This window comes from Lissotriton vulgaris, chromosome 1_1 (genome assembly GCF_964263255.1).
Source record: "Lissotriton vulgaris chromosome 1_1, aLisVul1.2, whole genome shotgun sequence".
Lineage (NCBI taxonomy): Eukaryota > Metazoa > Chordata > Amphibia > Caudata > Salamandridae > Lissotriton > Lissotriton vulgaris.
Genome location: NC_141685.1, coordinates 1,300,456,967 through 1,300,474,122, shown reverse-complemented (window position 1 = coordinate 1,300,474,122; position 17,156 = coordinate 1,300,456,967). Strand labels below are relative to the sequence as shown.

The 17,156-nt window shown below is 46.8% G+C and overlaps 1 protein-coding gene across 1 annotated transcript in view; it reads left to right on the top strand.

Moving 5' to 3' along the window:
* The window catches only part of ESPL1 (extra spindle pole bodies like 1, separase), a 600,179-nt gene that overhangs the window by 293,130 nt on the left and 289,893 nt on the right, over positions 1-17,156 (top strand). Inside the window, exons 18-19 of the mRNA XM_086929411.1 lie at positions 5,647-6,764; positions 7,234-7,642. Coding sequence (XP_086785537.1) covers positions 5,647-6,764; positions 7,234-7,642 — 1,527 coding nt within the window. The remainder of the gene's footprint in view (positions 1-5,646; positions 6,765-7,233; positions 7,643-17,156) is intronic.

The following is a 17,156-nucleotide window of genomic DNA, read 5'->3' as shown; positions in this document are numbered from 1 at the left end:
ATCAAAACTAATACGGATACAGCAAAATCCTTAAGCTACCTCCAGTACAAGAAGACACCGTTCAGGGGAGCAAAAGGACGAGGTTTCGCCACTTACAGAGGAAACTACCAGAGGGCACAACCATATCGGCCACAATGCAGCCAAGCCTATCAACCTGCTTCCTACAGTCAGTCTTCCACAGATGGTTTCTCTCGTCAAGAGGGGCGAAATAGAGCATCGACCCAAGGCAGAGATAGAGGGAGAAAGCAATGATCTGAGCAGGGTACCAGCTCTCGCCTCCCTTTTCTCTCTTGTGGGTGCACAGCTCCCCAGTTTCTTCCATCAATGGCAGAGTATAACAGACCAATGGGTGCTGGATCTGATTGCCTTTGCTCATACTCTGGAGTTCGTCGGGAGACCTCCAACTACTCCACCCAGGAGAGCCCCTCCCCCTCGTCTTCACTTATTGCACACAAAGGCAAAAATCATGCTCTCAAAAGGAGCTATTGAGGAAGTTCCAACTTTACAAAGGGGTCAGGGTTTCTATTCCAGTTTTTTCTTGATTATGAAGAAGTGTGAGGAATGGATTCCGATTTTGGATCTCCAAAAGCTAAACAATTTCCTGAGATAGCAAATCTTTCAGGATGGTAACTCTGGCCGAGAACTTATGCCATCCCAGTAACAGAGACTTCATACCCTCCCTTGATTTGGAAGACTCGTACTTCCACATCACCGTTCGACAGAAGCATCAAATTGCTCAGGTTCACGGTAGCTGGTACCCACTACCAATTCAAGGTTCTCCCTTTCGGCCTCAAATCGGCACCCAGGATATTTACAAAGTGCCTTGCTCCGTTGCCGCAGTCCTACGTTCTCAAGGTCACCAAGTATTCCCCTGCTTGGACGACTGGCCGCTTAAGGCATCAACAGCAAAGCAAGCAGCCAGAACCACGAACGCTCGTCTTTGACTGTTCAGCAAGCCAGGGCTGACAGTGAACAGCACAAAGTCTTAATTTATTCCCAATCAAATGGTACCATTTCTGGGAGCCAGATAGGACACGATCCAATGCAATGCAGTCTGTCGGAAGAATGTCAAATCAGTCTACGACAATTGGCTATGACCATCTCAAAAATGAAAGTCTTTCAGTAAAAGAATACAAACTGCTCCTAGGAATGTGCTCATCAGCGATGGACCTGGTTCCCTTAGCCAGATTCAGAATGAGACCTCACAAAGAGGAACTGAAATAGCAATGGCTTTAAACGTCTGGATCTTTCCAAAACATAATTTGTGTTATCCCAGTCATGAAGACGGCAATGCAATGATGGTACCACAACCCATACCTTTCAAAAGTACTCCCTTTCTGGCAAAACATACCAGAGCAAAGGGTCAAACTGGGTGACTTCCTTTCCAATGCCATGCCTTTGCAATGTGGGGTACCACAGGGCTCTGCTTTGAGCCCCACATTGTTCAACATCTACGTGGCCCCACTTGCTAGACTTGTAAGAACTTTTGGACTGGAAGTGCTCTCATACGCCGACGACACCCAGATTATGGTCTCCCTGTCCCACTCTGTCGATACCACGGCCCTAAATTTCCGAAACTGTATGGAAGCTGTGGCAGGCTGGATGGCCTCGAATTTTCTTAAATTGAATGGGGAGAAAACGGAGATCTTGATCTTCCGGGGAAATAAGGGGATCTGGTCAGATGATTGGTGGCCCCAGACACTTGGATCCTGTCCCCAGCCTTCCTTATCTGCCCGTAACCTTGGAGTCATTTTTGACACCTCACTTGCTTTTGATAAGCAAGTAAGTAGAACTGTTGCAACCTGCTGTGGGGTCTTAAGGATCCCAAGAAAACTTACTCTTTACCTTTCTCCTGATGCCCGGAAACAGGTGGCAGTTGCCCTTCTATCCTCGCGACTGGATTACTGCAATGCTCTTTACCTTGGCATGAGCACTAAACTACTCCATCGCATGCAGGTCATCCAGAACGCGGTAGCAAGATTCGTTGTCAATGCCCCCAGACGCTCCTCCGGGACCAGGATCAGGAGAAACCTTCACTGGCTCCCGGTGTATGCCAGAATAAAATTTAAAATTCTGACCATCACCCACAAGGCTCTTCACGGTGCTGGCGCTGAGGGCATCAGGACCTTAGTGTCGACCTATATCCCAGGCAGGACACTACGCTCCTCCGGTCAGCATCTGTTGTCTATTCCCCGAGTTGCCAAGGCGAGATGGGGTGGTAAGGCATTCTCCTCACTAGCCCCCAGACTTTGGAACGAGCTCCCTCTGGAACTCAGGGGCCAGGATTCCCTGTTGCTCTTCAGAAAGGGCCTCAAAACCCTGCTCTTTACTGAAGCCTACTCTTAGGTTTCCTCTTTCCTCCTTTTTCATTTCAGTACCTGGCTTTTTTATTCCATCTTTTGCGCCTTGACGCCTTTGGGCAAGGTAGCGCTTGTATGAATCGCCTTTCAATCAATCAATCAATCAATCAGACTACATCCAGAAAACGAATGCCTCTATGGAAGGTTGGGGAGCTCATTTTCAGGACCTTTAAATTCAAGGCAAATGATACAGTTCTCAAACAGTCACATCACCAGCCTGGAGTTGAAGGCTATATTCCTCTTTACAGGCCTTCCTACTGAGAATTGCAGGAACTTGTGTACTGGTCCGTACGGACAACAAGACCAGTATGTTCTACATAAACTAACAAGGGGGGACCAAATCTTTCACACATTCTCTGGAAGCGCAAGAACTGTGAAGCTGGGCAACTGAGAACAGGATCTCTCTCTGGCCGAGCATGTTCCAGGTTTACACAACATGCTAGCAGATGCAATCAGCAGAGCTACTGACAGTTGCCACGTATGGGAACTCAATCAATTCCAGCTCATCAGAGTATTTGCTCTGTGGGGAAAACCAGCTGTGGACCGGTTTGCCACAGACCTAAACGTCAAAGGTCTGTCCTATTCCAGCAGGTTCCCCCTCTCAGGCTCTCATGGCAATGCTCTTTTGATGCGTTTCAGGGATATATGCCTACGCCTTTCCTTCATCCCATTGATTCCCAGAGCACTGATCAAAATGAAGCTGAAGAAATGTCGCCTAATTCTCGTTACGCCCAGGTGGCCCAGACAACACTGGTTCCCGGAACTTCATCTTTAAGAGGCTAGATCCATACGTCTGCAGCTACTTCCTCCTTTCCTTACCCAGGACAATGGTAAAGTGTGCCATCCAAATCCGGAGTCTCTGCACTTGCATGCTTGGCACCTGAATTCCTGGAACTTAGAGACATGAGCATTTCGCAGCCAACCGTGCCAACAAGACGTGCAAACTGAAATGGAAAACGTTCTGTGTTTGGTGCCAAAGAAATTACGTACATCCATTTCAAGTATCCCCGCAACAGCTTTTTACCATATCTCCTCTCTGGCTAAAACTGGTTTGGCTTTGCCTCAGTTAGGGTGCATCTGCTATAGCAGAGCTTCAAGCACCACTTCTCTTCATGCCTCAAGCCTGATCAAACAATTTATGAAGGGGCTGTTCCGTACCTTTCCTCCAGGGCGAGCACCTCAGCCGGAAGGAACCTCAACGTGGTCCTTGCGCAACTCATGAAAAGACCATTCAAACACATTCATAAAGCTGAATTGAAATTCGGAACATTGAAAGTCGATCTTCTACTGGCTCTCATCTCAGCCAGAAGGGTAAGGGATCCAAGCGTTCAACATTAAAAACCTATTTTAATAGTTAAAGAAGACGCTGTGATTCGAAGGACTAAACCTACATTAATTCCTAAGGTTCCGTCGCAATTCCACCTCAATGAGCCAGTGATACTCTGGTCCTTGTTCCCGCACCATCCACGCCTGCAGAGCATACACTATGCATACGCTAGATGTCAAGCGTTGCTTTAAGTTTTACCTTCAGAGAACGAAGGGCATTCAAAAAACTGATCAGTTATTAGTGGCCAATGGCCAAGGCAGAGAAGGGACTGTAGTAACAAAAGCCACTATCGCAAGATGGATATCGGCTGCAATACAATTCTGCCATTTCAAAGTTAACAAACCTTTGGAAAGGACAGCGAAAGCTCACTCCACCAGAGCTGTTGCTAAGTCATCGACACTCTTTGCGGGAGTGACTCTGGAAAAGGTCTGTCATACTGCAACCTGGAGGACCACTCCGACTTTCACGCAGCACTACTACCTGGAATCCGCACAGGATGCATATGCAGCAGTATTGGTATCTTTCATAGAACCACATGCACCCACCCTCTTCCCCGTAGAGGCTGTTACCTTGGTATTCAATAAGATACTCCCTACTTACTTGTGCTGGGAAAAGCCAAGGGAAATTGCCTCTAAGAGTTTTAGAGGGTGCTGGCAGCTGATTAGCTGCATTTAACATTTGGTGCTGGCAGCTGATTGGCTGCATTAAACATTTGGTGCTGGCAGCCGATTGGATGCATTTAACATTTGGTCCTTTTTTTAAAAGGACATAGATAGGCTATAAAGGCCCTAAACCATGTCATACATAGCCTATGTCATTATTTAAATACTGTTTGTTACCGTTGGACTCCCCTCTTAATGACTGAGAACTGATTCAGGCATGTGAATCTATGAAAGGTACCAATACTGGATAACCATAGTTAGAGGTAAGTAACTTATATTCTTACAAACCTACAAAGGGCTACAGAGTGCCAGGTAAGCAGACCTGACTTAACCCCTTCGACGCTCATGACGAGCTGGGCTCGTCCTGGCGTAGCCCGCTCGCACGCTGATGACGAGCCCAGCGCGTCACGCAAAGTGCGATTTTGAAAAACCCAGCGCGCTAGCGGAATTCCGCTAGCGCGCATGCGGTTAAGACCCCATAGGTGAGAACTGTTATTACAGGCACAGCAGAAACTGACCACCATCCGGTTGACGTGGCTCTTTGCACAGGTTTCTTGTAACAAAATGATGCATATGGTAATTGTGTATAAATGATACTCTGGGTCATTAAATCGACATTATTCCAAGAAAGTTTAGTTAATCTTAAATGTGCATGTCAATGTTACAGCTCAGATTTGACTCCCACACCTATTGTTGGATAAATCAGGTGCATCCAGAGTTTCTCCTGTAACAAATGTTCCATGTTTTAATTTTCTTCGTTACGGGCATAGTCTGTCAGGATGTGTACAATTCAAGTTTTTGTCCAGGAGTGGCCTTCATGCTGCTTCTTAGTCTGTCTTTTAGAATTGTCGACTGCGAGCCTCAAAAGAAGGAAACCAAGAGTGGTGGTCTAACGTCCTTTGGCCTCTGACTGTGAACAGACTCAGGAGCTTGCTGCATTGTGGGCGTTTTGTGCTACCTTTTACCCTGCTGTGATGTAGGTGGGCAGGCCTTGTGAAGGCTTGGAAATCTGGTGCTGGAGTCCCAGGCACATTCTTAGTCTTTCCTGCTGTCTCCAGCACTGATCTGAGATGCATGCATAAATTTGACTATTCAGAGCTTATAACTTTAATAAAGGTTTCCTTGATCGAGAACTATTACAGGTAATTAACATTTCATTCAGTAGACTTATTTGGAAGAAATGGTAAACGAGTGCTCATGAAAAAAGCTGGGGGCAAATTCTGAATAGCTGTTTAACAAAGTATATCATACTGTCTAATCTATTTTTGTGTGGTTTGTTTACTTTTTCTCTCTGCAGTTTTTAAATCTAATGAACGGCAGGATAAAATAAAGATTAAGTTGAAGAAGGGGAAAGCAACAAGTAAAGAATTTACTGCAGGGCATGTTGGCTCCTCTGAGGAAGAAGGATTCTTAAAGTACTGTGCTCTGGAATTTGTGGATGTAGCAACAGTTGACAAGGAGGGCGCACTCTCTTCTTCGCCAGTATTAAAATCAAAGCAAAAGAAGCACCCAGGATTTCTATATCATACCAACAATTGCACTTGTTCTTTATGTTCTGACTTATCCCTATCTGTGTTATGTACTCGTTGGGCAATGACGTTTGCTGAGATGCAGGTGTCCTTTGGAAATCACTCTGACGGCTCTAGTCTCTTGAGGGCTGCACTACAACGCTGTATTGGTTTCTCCTCCCGCTTCTCCAATGTTCTGTGCAACTTCCTTTCTCAGGACTCCAGAAACTCCAGTCAGCAAAGTAATGAGGGGCTGTCAACGGTGAGATTGGCAGACAGACTCTTAGCACAGCTTTATACCAATCTAGCCTCTTTGAACTCTAGTCCAAAACACCACAAAATGATAAGCATGTACATTCAAGCTGGCCTGAACTTTATTTCCTCTAGTGGTGTTTATGGCCTTGAACATTGCAAGGCTAACCTTCTGCTTGCAAACGCTGTCACTTCACTTTATAACTTGGCTTCTAGGAATGGTGGTCCAGTGGCAGACATTTTCTCTACACTGTGGGTTTGGAATCCACCCACAATATGCACCTCTGCCACAGAAAAGAGAAACAAAAAACCCCCAGAGATTAAAATTAGTCTGACTGAGGCTGTGCCAGTTGTAAAGGGTGAAAACGTAGTGCTTTTCACCAGCCAGAATAGGAAAGGCTCAACAGCAAAAGAGCGTGTTGTACCTCGCCCATTAAATTTCAAGGATGCATTTTCATTGGATGACTCCAATACAGAGATTCCAACCATTGCCATCAGGTCAATGTCTGATGTGAACACCCCTGTGCAGAAATGTTTTCCTGCTGCTCTGCAACCCAAAACACAGTTTACTGTCTTCAATGAAGAATCTTTTCCAGCAGACAAACATCTTGCTAGGGCACCAAAGGCTTCTCGGAAAATGAAGTCCCGACTCAAGGTAAGAAATGAGAAGATTTTGCTAATCTGAAAGTTTTGGTGTATGCTGTAGGATACTAGATGGTTTTTACTGTCCTGGTTGGATCTACATAAAAAAAATCCAATCTTCCTCTTGTGGAGGAGCGATGTCACCCCACACCAGCGTTGTATGCACCATATGTTTTTGTTTGAAATGTATTTACAGAGTGTGAATGAATGATGTAGTGATAAATTGTAGTATATTTTGTGATGTTGTGTTGGCGCCTCTGGACTTCTGGCCATTTGTGTGGAACTGTAATATGATTTTGAGAAACCTGTGCTGCCATTTGCAAGTGGGTAGTTGGATCCAACAACATCTGCTGTTTGTTTTGTCTTTGATGCTAAGTACATTGCTGACATTTATAATCACTTAAAGCTCTATTTACAGCTATTTGGGTTTTCCTCTTTGATCATTTTTGTATTTAACACCACCTTTTGGACTATTTTCTCAGGTGGTATTTAGTGATGAAAGTGATTCAGAAGGCTTGGATAAAGAAGAAAAGGAGCAAACTTTGAAGACCAACCCTCCTTTTCCTGTTGATAAAAAGGAAGGCAAGCTGACCAATAGCAGGGCAAGGACCACAAAGAAATCTGCAGAGAGAAGTAGAGTTGATGAGCATTCCCAAAGCAATCCTGAACGATGTCCCAGGAAAGGAAGGTCAGCTAGCAAGGAGACCGACACAATTACAGAAGAAAAGAAGACTCTGACTGCTATCAAAAGGGTGACTCGGGGGCAGGCCCACCTTCATCAAGATGAAGTTGAGGTGTTGAGAGTTATACAAGAAGAAGAGAAAGAGGATGTGTTTGACATCAGCTTTGAGGTTCTTAGAGGATCTGATGGAGAGGACAAGCCTGCCACAGGTAAGAAACAGCAATTGTAAGAAATGTGGCTGGGTCCGTGGTAGGGCTTTGTCTGTTTTGGCGCTCACTGGTGTGCCCAAGATAATGAAATTGCTTTGTGTGAAAAGAGCATCATGGGAAGCCCAACCCTCAATGTCTGGCTAAAATCCTAACAAACTTAATTTTACATTCCAGTCCTGTTAATCCTACACATGAGCATCCCATTGCACAGAGCATCTTTCGATGAAGTCTTCCTGCAGATTCCTTGCTTTATAAATATCCTCCAGGCTCCGTACTGGACCTAGAGACATTTCACCAGTAAAGGATTTACAGTTTGTGTGTTTTGCATCAATCATGACTCAGTGTGAGCCATATGTGATGTAATTGGGATTACAAATGGTCCCAAATTGTCAGTTTCTTTTTTACTGTACCTCCTATGTTATTTTTGAACTGCTTTTAGTATTTCATGGCCAAAGTGAATTTGATTTTCTACAGCAGCTAGGTCAAATGCCCATAGATTTCATAGTATAAATCCTGAAACAAATGCTGTAAAATATTTTTGTTGAACTGACATGACATCTGCATGGGCAGTTTTGGATCCAGATATGACCTCTGTCTTTGATTCCTATTCCTTAATGCACCCAAAAGCTACCAGAGAGCAGAAGGCAATACTGTTTTTGCGAACTGTCTTGGGGATTGCTGAACAATTCCCCTTCCTCAGGCATGTCCCCTGACAGGGAAAGATCCCCCAAAAGATGTTCTAACCAAAAGTGCCATAGAAAGAAGAACTCCTTTCTTGAGGAAACTGTCCTGCTCCTGGCACTGTTGGGCATCTTGCGGTCTTTCCCGGATGCCATCTTGGCCATGGAGAGTGTGGTATCCAGAACTCCAGGGCTTGAGCATATGTCGTCCAATCAGGCAGCCCTTCCGAAAGGACTTGGTGTCACAGCAACAGGTTCTTCACACTTGCTCTCACAATGTCCCCCTTCATGAGCGGCGACAACTGAACACCTTCGACCTTCCTCAAGAGATGGTTAATGTCCTCTTGGCATCCTCCTAAAGGACTTAGTGCTAATTCTGCCAGGGACAAAGCTGCCACCACTTCATTAGCGCATACGATCCCTGCCCTAGACAAATGCCAGGCAGCTACATGGGTGTTCCTCCATACATTCACGAAGCACTGTTGCCTGGATAGTCCGATTTGCTGAGAGGGGCGTTTTGCCCACTTAGTCCTACAGGGCTTTCTGATTTGAACCCATTCACAGACTTGCCTCTAAATAGGTACTGCTTTGGTATCTATTCAAATAGTGAGGAATCTGTGGCTAGAAGCCTCTATTAGAAAAACAAATTACTTACTATCGTTAACACTCTTTTGGGTAGAGACTGGAGTTCCCTCTAATGTGCGTGCTTGGATGTCAGTGCAGCCTCCGCTTTTGTGCAGTGCACAGAAAGATTGAAGCCCCCACACAGCAATTATCATTTACCTGTGCCATTACCATTATCTTTCTAAAGGAAATTTCATTGCCCTCGGGGCAGCAGCAATGTTTTTCTGCAGGGCTATGGATTCCTTGCTGCATTTTGATCAAATTAGCTTCACAAAAACCACAAAGTACTTGTAGGAAGCTTGCTCCTTATATGGTATATCGAAATTAGATATAGCGTGTAAAGAGTCCAGGGGCTCTCTTATGAGTGGATAGGGGCTTGCTATGGCAATCCCAAAGTGCTCTGCTAAGGGGGGTAGTGTGGTTGAGCAGTCTTAAGCTTATCATTTCATTTCATTTTCAAAAATCTTTATTTCGATCACAGATCATAAAAGATGCATAGTATTTGTACACAATAAAAAGTGATTAAACATGGTGTGATCCAATGATTAAGAAAATTTTAAAAAGGGAACATAGGGTGCAATAAAAGCAATAAAATTTCAGGGGTACTGTTATACAAGTCTTTTCAGCGCTCGACTCTGAGTGAACCACATGGAAGTTAAAAATTTTGAAAGGGCAAAAACCACAATGGGAGAGAGGTCTGTCTTTAGAATTCTGTAGGCAGGTTGAAAAGATCTGAAGCCCAAGTTTTTAAGTAGCGGGACTAGCCAGTATTTCCTGCTCCTCTCGTAGCCCTTGCAGAAGAAGACGGCATGAACATAATCTTCTTTTGGGTGAGCACACACTGGACAGAGTTCTGCGGTAGAGCGTGATTGCCATGACGCTGTGAATGATGCTAGAGGGAGGCATCCATACCTCCACTGTAAAAATAATTTTCTCGTTAGTGTGGGGGAGATTGAGTCTAAAGCACTTTCAAGATAAGTTTTTCGCTTTGAGGAACAGATGTGTCAGGGATCCTTCTCTCGTGGCATCAATAGCTTTTGTCAGCATCAGTTCATAGTATGCTCTCACGAGAACCTTCTTTGGAGTCGTTACACAAAAGTTTAAGGGATCCCTCCATAGTTCCGAGAAACCCATCTCCTCTAGCATTGCCTTGACATAAATCATCCATGGAATTCTTTTGGCGTTCCTTAGCTCTAGAAATTCCTGTAATTCCTCTCTGTAGCTTATGAGGTCAGGGCTACACCACAGACGCCTCCAGAAAGTTAGCGGTTTAAGTCCCAGCTCCTCTGTTATAGATCGAATTCCCAGGTCTAGTCTGAGCGGAAGTAGGGGGGTGCTCTGAGGTAGAGCGACAACCTGTCTCAAGAATTTGTTTTCAATTAACTGTAATTTTGGGAGTTTGGAATGCCCCCACAATTCACCTCCATATGTGACACCCGCCCGGGCTTGGGTTTTGTAAATATGAATAATTGGGGTTAGTGGGCGATAAGAAGATATGTTTGCCAGACGCATCGTGCCACCCGCCAACTGAGCCAGTTTGATGGTCACTTTGGTCTGGTGGGTCGTCCAAGTTAGGTATTCATTTAGAGTGATCCCCAAGTATTCAATATTATGCACACGTTCTAATTGGACAGTGCCTAGCCTGGGTGGGGCTCGATTATGGGGGTTAGGATTCAAGATCATAAATTTAGTTTTTTGTGGGTTAATCTCCAATCCACGTTTGGAGCAAAACTCTAGAAAACCATCTAAAATGCGTTGGATTCCCATGGGGGATTTAGACAGCAGCAGGCTGTCATCTGCAAACATAATTGCAGGCACCCTGCTGCCTGTCAACTTTGGGGCATCGGTATTGGCAATCCTGTTTAGGTGGGCAACAACCCTGTTCACCAAGAGGCAAAACAGGGTCGGTGCAAGCACACAGCCCTGTCTCACCCCTCTGCGAACGGGGAACCTTTCGGTTAGCTTACCACCTTTGCCACACCTTACGCGGGCGTAGTTGTTGCAGTGAAGTCTCATCAGGATTGCCAAAATATCCCCGGGGACGTTTAACTCTTCCATGACCCTCCACAGCCTCGCTCTGGGTACCAGATCGAAGGCGGCACGTAGGTCTACAAAGATGGTATATAGAGTGCCGCCCTCGATTACAGCTGTTCTCCAGTAGAGGAGGTTTAACCTGAAGATTTGATCTATGGTCGAGACACCCTGCCTAAATCCTGCCTGGTAGGGGGACAAGATGTCCATCTCTTCTATCCAGGCTTGTAATCGATTCAAGATCAATCTACCGAAGAGTTTCTGGGATATGTCGATAAGACTAATAGGTCGATAGTTCGAGGGAAGCAGAGGGGATCCCTTTTTGTAGATTGGAACCACCTCAGCTCCCCTCCAAGTATCGGGCACCTCCATTCCCCGCAAGATGGCATTGAATATTAATGTGAGGTAAGGTGCCCATATCCCAGGTTCCTGTTTAAACAGGTCCCCTGGCACCCCGTCTAGTCCCGGGGCTTTCCCTGCGGCTAAACCTTTTATGGCATCCCTCACTTCTTTTTCGTTAAAAGGAGCTCCAGTGGTGCTGAATGTACATGTAATTCCATCAGTATTTTGATCCCCCCCTCCCTCCGCATACAAGGCCTCAAAATGACTGTGCCATACCAAAGGGGATATATTGGGCTCTAATGCGGAGGATAGGTCCTCCGTGCCATTCGCGACTATGCGCCAACATTTGCGGGAATCTCTTGTTGATAGTGCTTTGGTGAGATTTTCCCAATAGTCATGGTCCCATTCAGCCCGGGCGTTCTCCAGGAGAGTTTTGTACGCTTTTCTCCTGGCACGGATTTCTTCTCTGTTAAGGCGTTCTTTTATGGCATGTAACAGGTGGGTTTTTGCTTCCCTGCAAGTAGCGTTGTACCAGGACGTCTTGGGCTTTGGGCCTATCCTTTTCCCTGAGGATGAAATTAAGTCCTCTTCTAAGGTGTTAATCATATTGGCATGTATTTGTGCAAGCTTATCTCTGCTAGCATTGTCTTGGACCTCATTCCCTACCTGAAAGGCATTCTCCAGGAATGGGATGATCCTTTCATATAGCCGGGGTATCCTGTCTATACTGTTGGCCAATTTCTCCCACTTGACTTTCCTCCGATTATTTTCAAGTAGGAGGCCCTCCTTGTCTTTGCCTGATCCGTGGGGTCTAACCTCACCACCGGGCAGGGAAAGAGTCAATTCCAGGGCGTTATGGTCACTGTCCATTCTTTCAGTGACTTGGAAGTCGACTATTGCTGGCCACATAAATAGTTTGATCATTATGTAGTAAAGTCTAGATTCACTGCCAGTTTTGTTATAGGTATGAAGGCTGGGTATATCTGATTTGCAACAGCCATTGCAGGCCCTTAGACCTAGATTGAGGGTAAGGGCAGTTATCTGCAGGGCCAGGGGGGTCCAAGCCCTTGGAGGTGGTGCCGCCGTCTCTGGGATGAGCCAGCATGAGTCTTCCTCGTGGGAGGGACCATCACGCAGTCCAGGCAGGGGTTCGTAGTGAGAGTTAAAATCCCCTCCTACCAGGCAGGCGAGTTCACATGGGATGTCTTCTAAAAGCCCTGCTAACTCATCTATAGTACCAGATTCTTTATGCATTGGTACCGGCCTTGAATAAATATTGATAACTAGCAGCTTCGTGGAGTCAGGCCACTCAAGTCGAACAGCCAATAGGTCGTCCGAGGCGGTTTCTAGATAAGAGGCCTGACATCCTAGGTCCGTAGCTACCCATGTCGTGAGTCCCCCTGACGGCCTGCCCCTTCCCCCCCATTTGGCAGCTTTGAAGAAGGAGGCAAAGCCCGGGAAGGATATTTCCTCCCGCGCCCAAGTCTCTTGAAAGAGAAGTATGTTTTTGGAGCTAATATAAGAGCCCCACTCTATACAGTCAATTTTACTAGCGAGGCCTGCCACATTCCAAGAGGTCACTATTATTTGTGATAAAACAGTAGTGGCTTGACCAGGAATGGCGGAGTTATTGGGGGTAAGCTCAATGGGCGCCTGTTGGATTGTAGGGGAATGATTCATGCCTGTAGGCTTGTTGACAGGGGGTGTAATTAGATTCGTCGTACCACGAACTTGACTGAGTTCAACTATGCTGGGTGAATCGGGAAATGCTCTACTCCCATTCATGGGAACTGCCCGTAAAGCATTCCGCTCCTCAACCTCCTGTCAGTCTACTGTTTCTAGGCTACTGTATCTGTTGTGCGTGGAGAGATAGGCAGGGTAGTGTATTCTGTATGGCCCAGGAATTCCTCTCATCTGGCCGCCACCCCCCTCCCCCCCCCCCCCCCCTCCTTCTCGGGACGGTTTCCCAACCGGCCTCGTTACCGTATGAAGAAAACTGTTCTAGTGGTCTTCCCCTGTGTTGCTGATGGTCTAATCTCTCCCTATAACAATTTTCCCTACCCTCCAACAGCTCTTGGTGGTGCCCCCATCTATAGTCCTCTGTGTTGTAGAGATTGGAAGGATAGAAGAATGAGAGAGGGAGTGGTTGAACGACAGTACCAGAATCCTCCTCGGGAGCCCAAGTACAAATGTACGCGGCAGTGTTCGGGTCTCTAAAAGTGACCAGAATACAGTCTCCCCCGATGGATTTCTCAGTATACCCCACCCATGATACCCTCCTAGCCATAGAAATATCACTAGTTGTTCCTCTCGGAAGTGGTCTGTTTTCCGAGAGCCAATTTATGACTTTGTTCTTCAGTGAAGTCATAGATTCAAATGTGGAGTGGTTTAATTCCGGTACCCCCGCCAGAACTAGAGTGTAAGGTGCTACCTCAGGAGGGAGATTTATAGGCTTTGATCTACGTTTGGGATTTGATTTCTCTCTAGTCGGTGGTGGATTACCTTTGATGTTAGTCGGTGGCAAGGCCTTATCTTTTGCTGCCGAATTTATTTTTGGAGTGGCAGTCGCTGTTTGTGGTGTTGAGATAAAGGCCTTGTTGGCCTCTGGTGGTTGCAAAGTATTGTTAGATATAGATTGTGTGGGTTTGGGGTTTGTGGGGGGGAGCTTATTGTTTGTTACTGTGGGGGGTCCATTGCCCTTAGTGGGTTTAGGACCCAAACCTTCTTTCGCTATTTTTGACCCGTTGCTATCGCTTTTCCTAGAGTCGGCCAATTGCACAGTTGCCTTTTCGATGGTGACTAATCTCGCTTCGATTTTCATCAGTCTAGCCTCAAGGGGACTTAACAAGGACCTAAGGAGAGTGCCTATATCCTCCAGTGTAATGTCATCAGAGGTAGTATCTAGTTGCACATTGTTAATGGACTGTGGTAGTGTAGTTTGGTTGACAGTGCTAGGAGAGATTGGCAATGCTGATCTTTCTAGCATAGGCACAGAGGTGGCCCCCTTCCCCCCTTTACCTCTGGATTTTTTCGGTATGGGTGATTTGATCTTATCATCATCTGTTTGGTGTACCCTGCTTCCTTTTTTTTTTTTTGGTATGGCCCCTTCTCTAGTCCCCTTATTGCTTTCTTTATTGGGTTCTGTGACTTTAGCTGCGTCTGTATTCTCTATTGGGAGCGGTTGAATGGTTTGGGTGTTGGGTAGAGCCATAAGGCTCATATCCTCGAGATCGCTCGGAACCTCAATGGTAAACTCTGGGTTGTTGGTTGTGGAATTTGATGGTGGGCAGGTTACCTGGTCAATGCTGTTACTGGTAGGTAAACCAGATCTATCTTCGGGTGTTCTAGCTTGAGCCATCGGGCCCATAGAAGATCTCCTTACCCAGTCTATTTCTTGGGAAATTCTTCGCTTGAGGACCTCAATTTCTTCAATCAGGAGAGAACCCGCTTTGGCAAAGTAGGTGTCGATAGGGCCTTTGACAGCTCCGGCCGCAGCTAGGGAAGATGCTTTGCTCCTGGTTTCCCTTGTAGTCATGCTGGTAATGTTTCAATGACCTCGGTGTGGCAGGCAGAGACAGGGCCCGGACCGGACTCTACGTACTCGAACGGCCTCAAACGGCCCGCTCTTTGCCCGGTCTTCGCCCCGGCCTGCGTCCCGCGTGCGTCCCGCGATGCGGGAGTGCCCGAGACAGGATATACGAGGAGGCTGGGGGCGTGGCCGCCGGGGGAAGAGGCACCAGCTGTGGAGAGCAGAGGCTGCTGGACCTCGCAGTCCCCCGGTAGGCTCAAAGCGTTGCTGGCAATTGTAGTCACTCACCCGGCCTGTCCTCTACTGGGAGCGCGTGTGCTCTCTGCCGACCGCAGAGCCGCTCACACCAGCGGGAGACCGGCCCGGGGGAACAGCTGAGCGGCACCCGCGCAGCGGGTGTCGCGAAAGGTGAAGGGCGAGGAAGAGAGGCAGTCAGGCAGGAACAGTCTCTGACAATCCTTGGCGCAATGAGAATCCGCTTGGAAGCTTATCACAGACGAGTGCAAGACATCGGAAAACACACAATAGTCAATAAGATACACAACTCGAGAAGGAGATCCACACCAATTTATATAAGTAGCGAGTATCTTTATATATGTTTAGGCATCAGAATAAAATCTTTCAGGTAAGTGTGTTTTTAAATCTAAATTCTTTTTAGTTCAAAAAGCCGAGACTGCAAGTTCTAGGAGGCTTCAGTGTTGAAAAAGTCAATGCGGCATTCAGGTATAATACAGCAAACTTGACCCGTCTCCAGAAGTTAAGGTGAGTGGTGAGCAAGGTCCAAGGCAGCACCAGCAGAACACCACCAGTGATACTAAGGCCACCGATTGCAGAGGTGCAAAACTACTATGGGTGGCCAATGTTAATCTATGGAGAATGGTCACTGTAAAAAGGCTACAAGCTTTAACTAGGGGACCAGTCGGGCTGAACCAACAAGGGGGTCAGGGACGTAGACACCTTTGTCCTCTTCTCCACGGCCTGGGGACGACAAGTGCAGTAGTGTCTTTTAGGAATCCGTTTTTTTTACCGGGCGCAGTCTCAGTAGAGGGGCCCTGCATGCAGAGGCTGCAGGCGACGTCTGAGTCCACTAGAGGTGTCACTGCACTGGACTCTGTCTCTGGAGGGCTGGGGCACCACACTGACACCATTGGCTCACTTCAACTCTGGCTTGGAGCGACTGGTGCACTGGTGTCTTAGCGTTTAGTTTCTGCTGTCAGAGTCCTTCCAGGGATCTTTGGATGCCTGCAGGATGCAGGGAAGCAGGTCCGCTGCTTCTCAAGAGGTCTTGGTTCCAAGGTGAAGTACTGGCAGGTCTTCCAGGATTTGGGAACTCCGCAGCTGCAGTTGACTTTTGGTGTAATAAGCGAAGGCAGCAGGCAGGCTGTCAGGGTTGGCGCAGTCATATTTGCTGGATCTTCTGTTTTTGAGTATAATACTCTTCTCGTCCTTAATCTTTCAGGTTTGCATGATCTGTTCTTCTGGTGCCAAAGGCTCTCCTAAATACTGAATTTAGGGGCATTGGGGGGGTGTGTAGGTTAGTAGCCAATGGGCTACTGACCCGTGGGTCCCTATGCCCCCTATATGACCACTTCATGTGAGAAGAGGGCATAACCCTGTCCAAGAAATCCTAAGTATGCCATCACAAAGATGGATACTTCTGAAAAGTCGTGTCGTCCTCAGTTTAGCCCACCTTAGAGGTTGTACTAACCTGGGGTTGCATGACTAGCTAAATTTCCCACCTGTCCAGGTGCCAAAGTGGCTCTGGACAAAATGGGGGGGGGTCTGTTTCCTCTCCTGTGAGGGGAGACAGATTTGCATTTCAAAGACTTCAGCTCTTTGAAGCTTGCCGGCCTAGGAAGGCTGATCAGCAGGTCATCCTGTGGGAGGGGGTGACACACCCTTCTCCCGGGCAGGCTGTTGTTCTTGGTCTCCTGAGAGCAGAGGCTCTCGCCCTAGGAGGCCAGCACAGTGTTTCTGTAGTAGGGGATCTGTGTATAGTCATAATCTAGTGAATAGTCCCGCTCATGTGCGGGGACCCTGGAGCACTCAAAAATAATCTAAGCTGTCTTCTTTGCAGTATTGCATAGACACGTAAGAGAGAATTAAAGACAAATAATGCAGCCTATACATGCAAGGGAACACTGTCCAGTACTTCAACTAGAAATGCAAGGATATTCCAAAAATATCCCACTTTAGACCTGTCTGCCAGGTTTAACCATGGAAAACACTTCTCTCCCCCACCACCACCACCACCAAATCCTTGGAATGATAGAGAGGAAGGACAGGACAGACAAGCCCCCATAGGCTG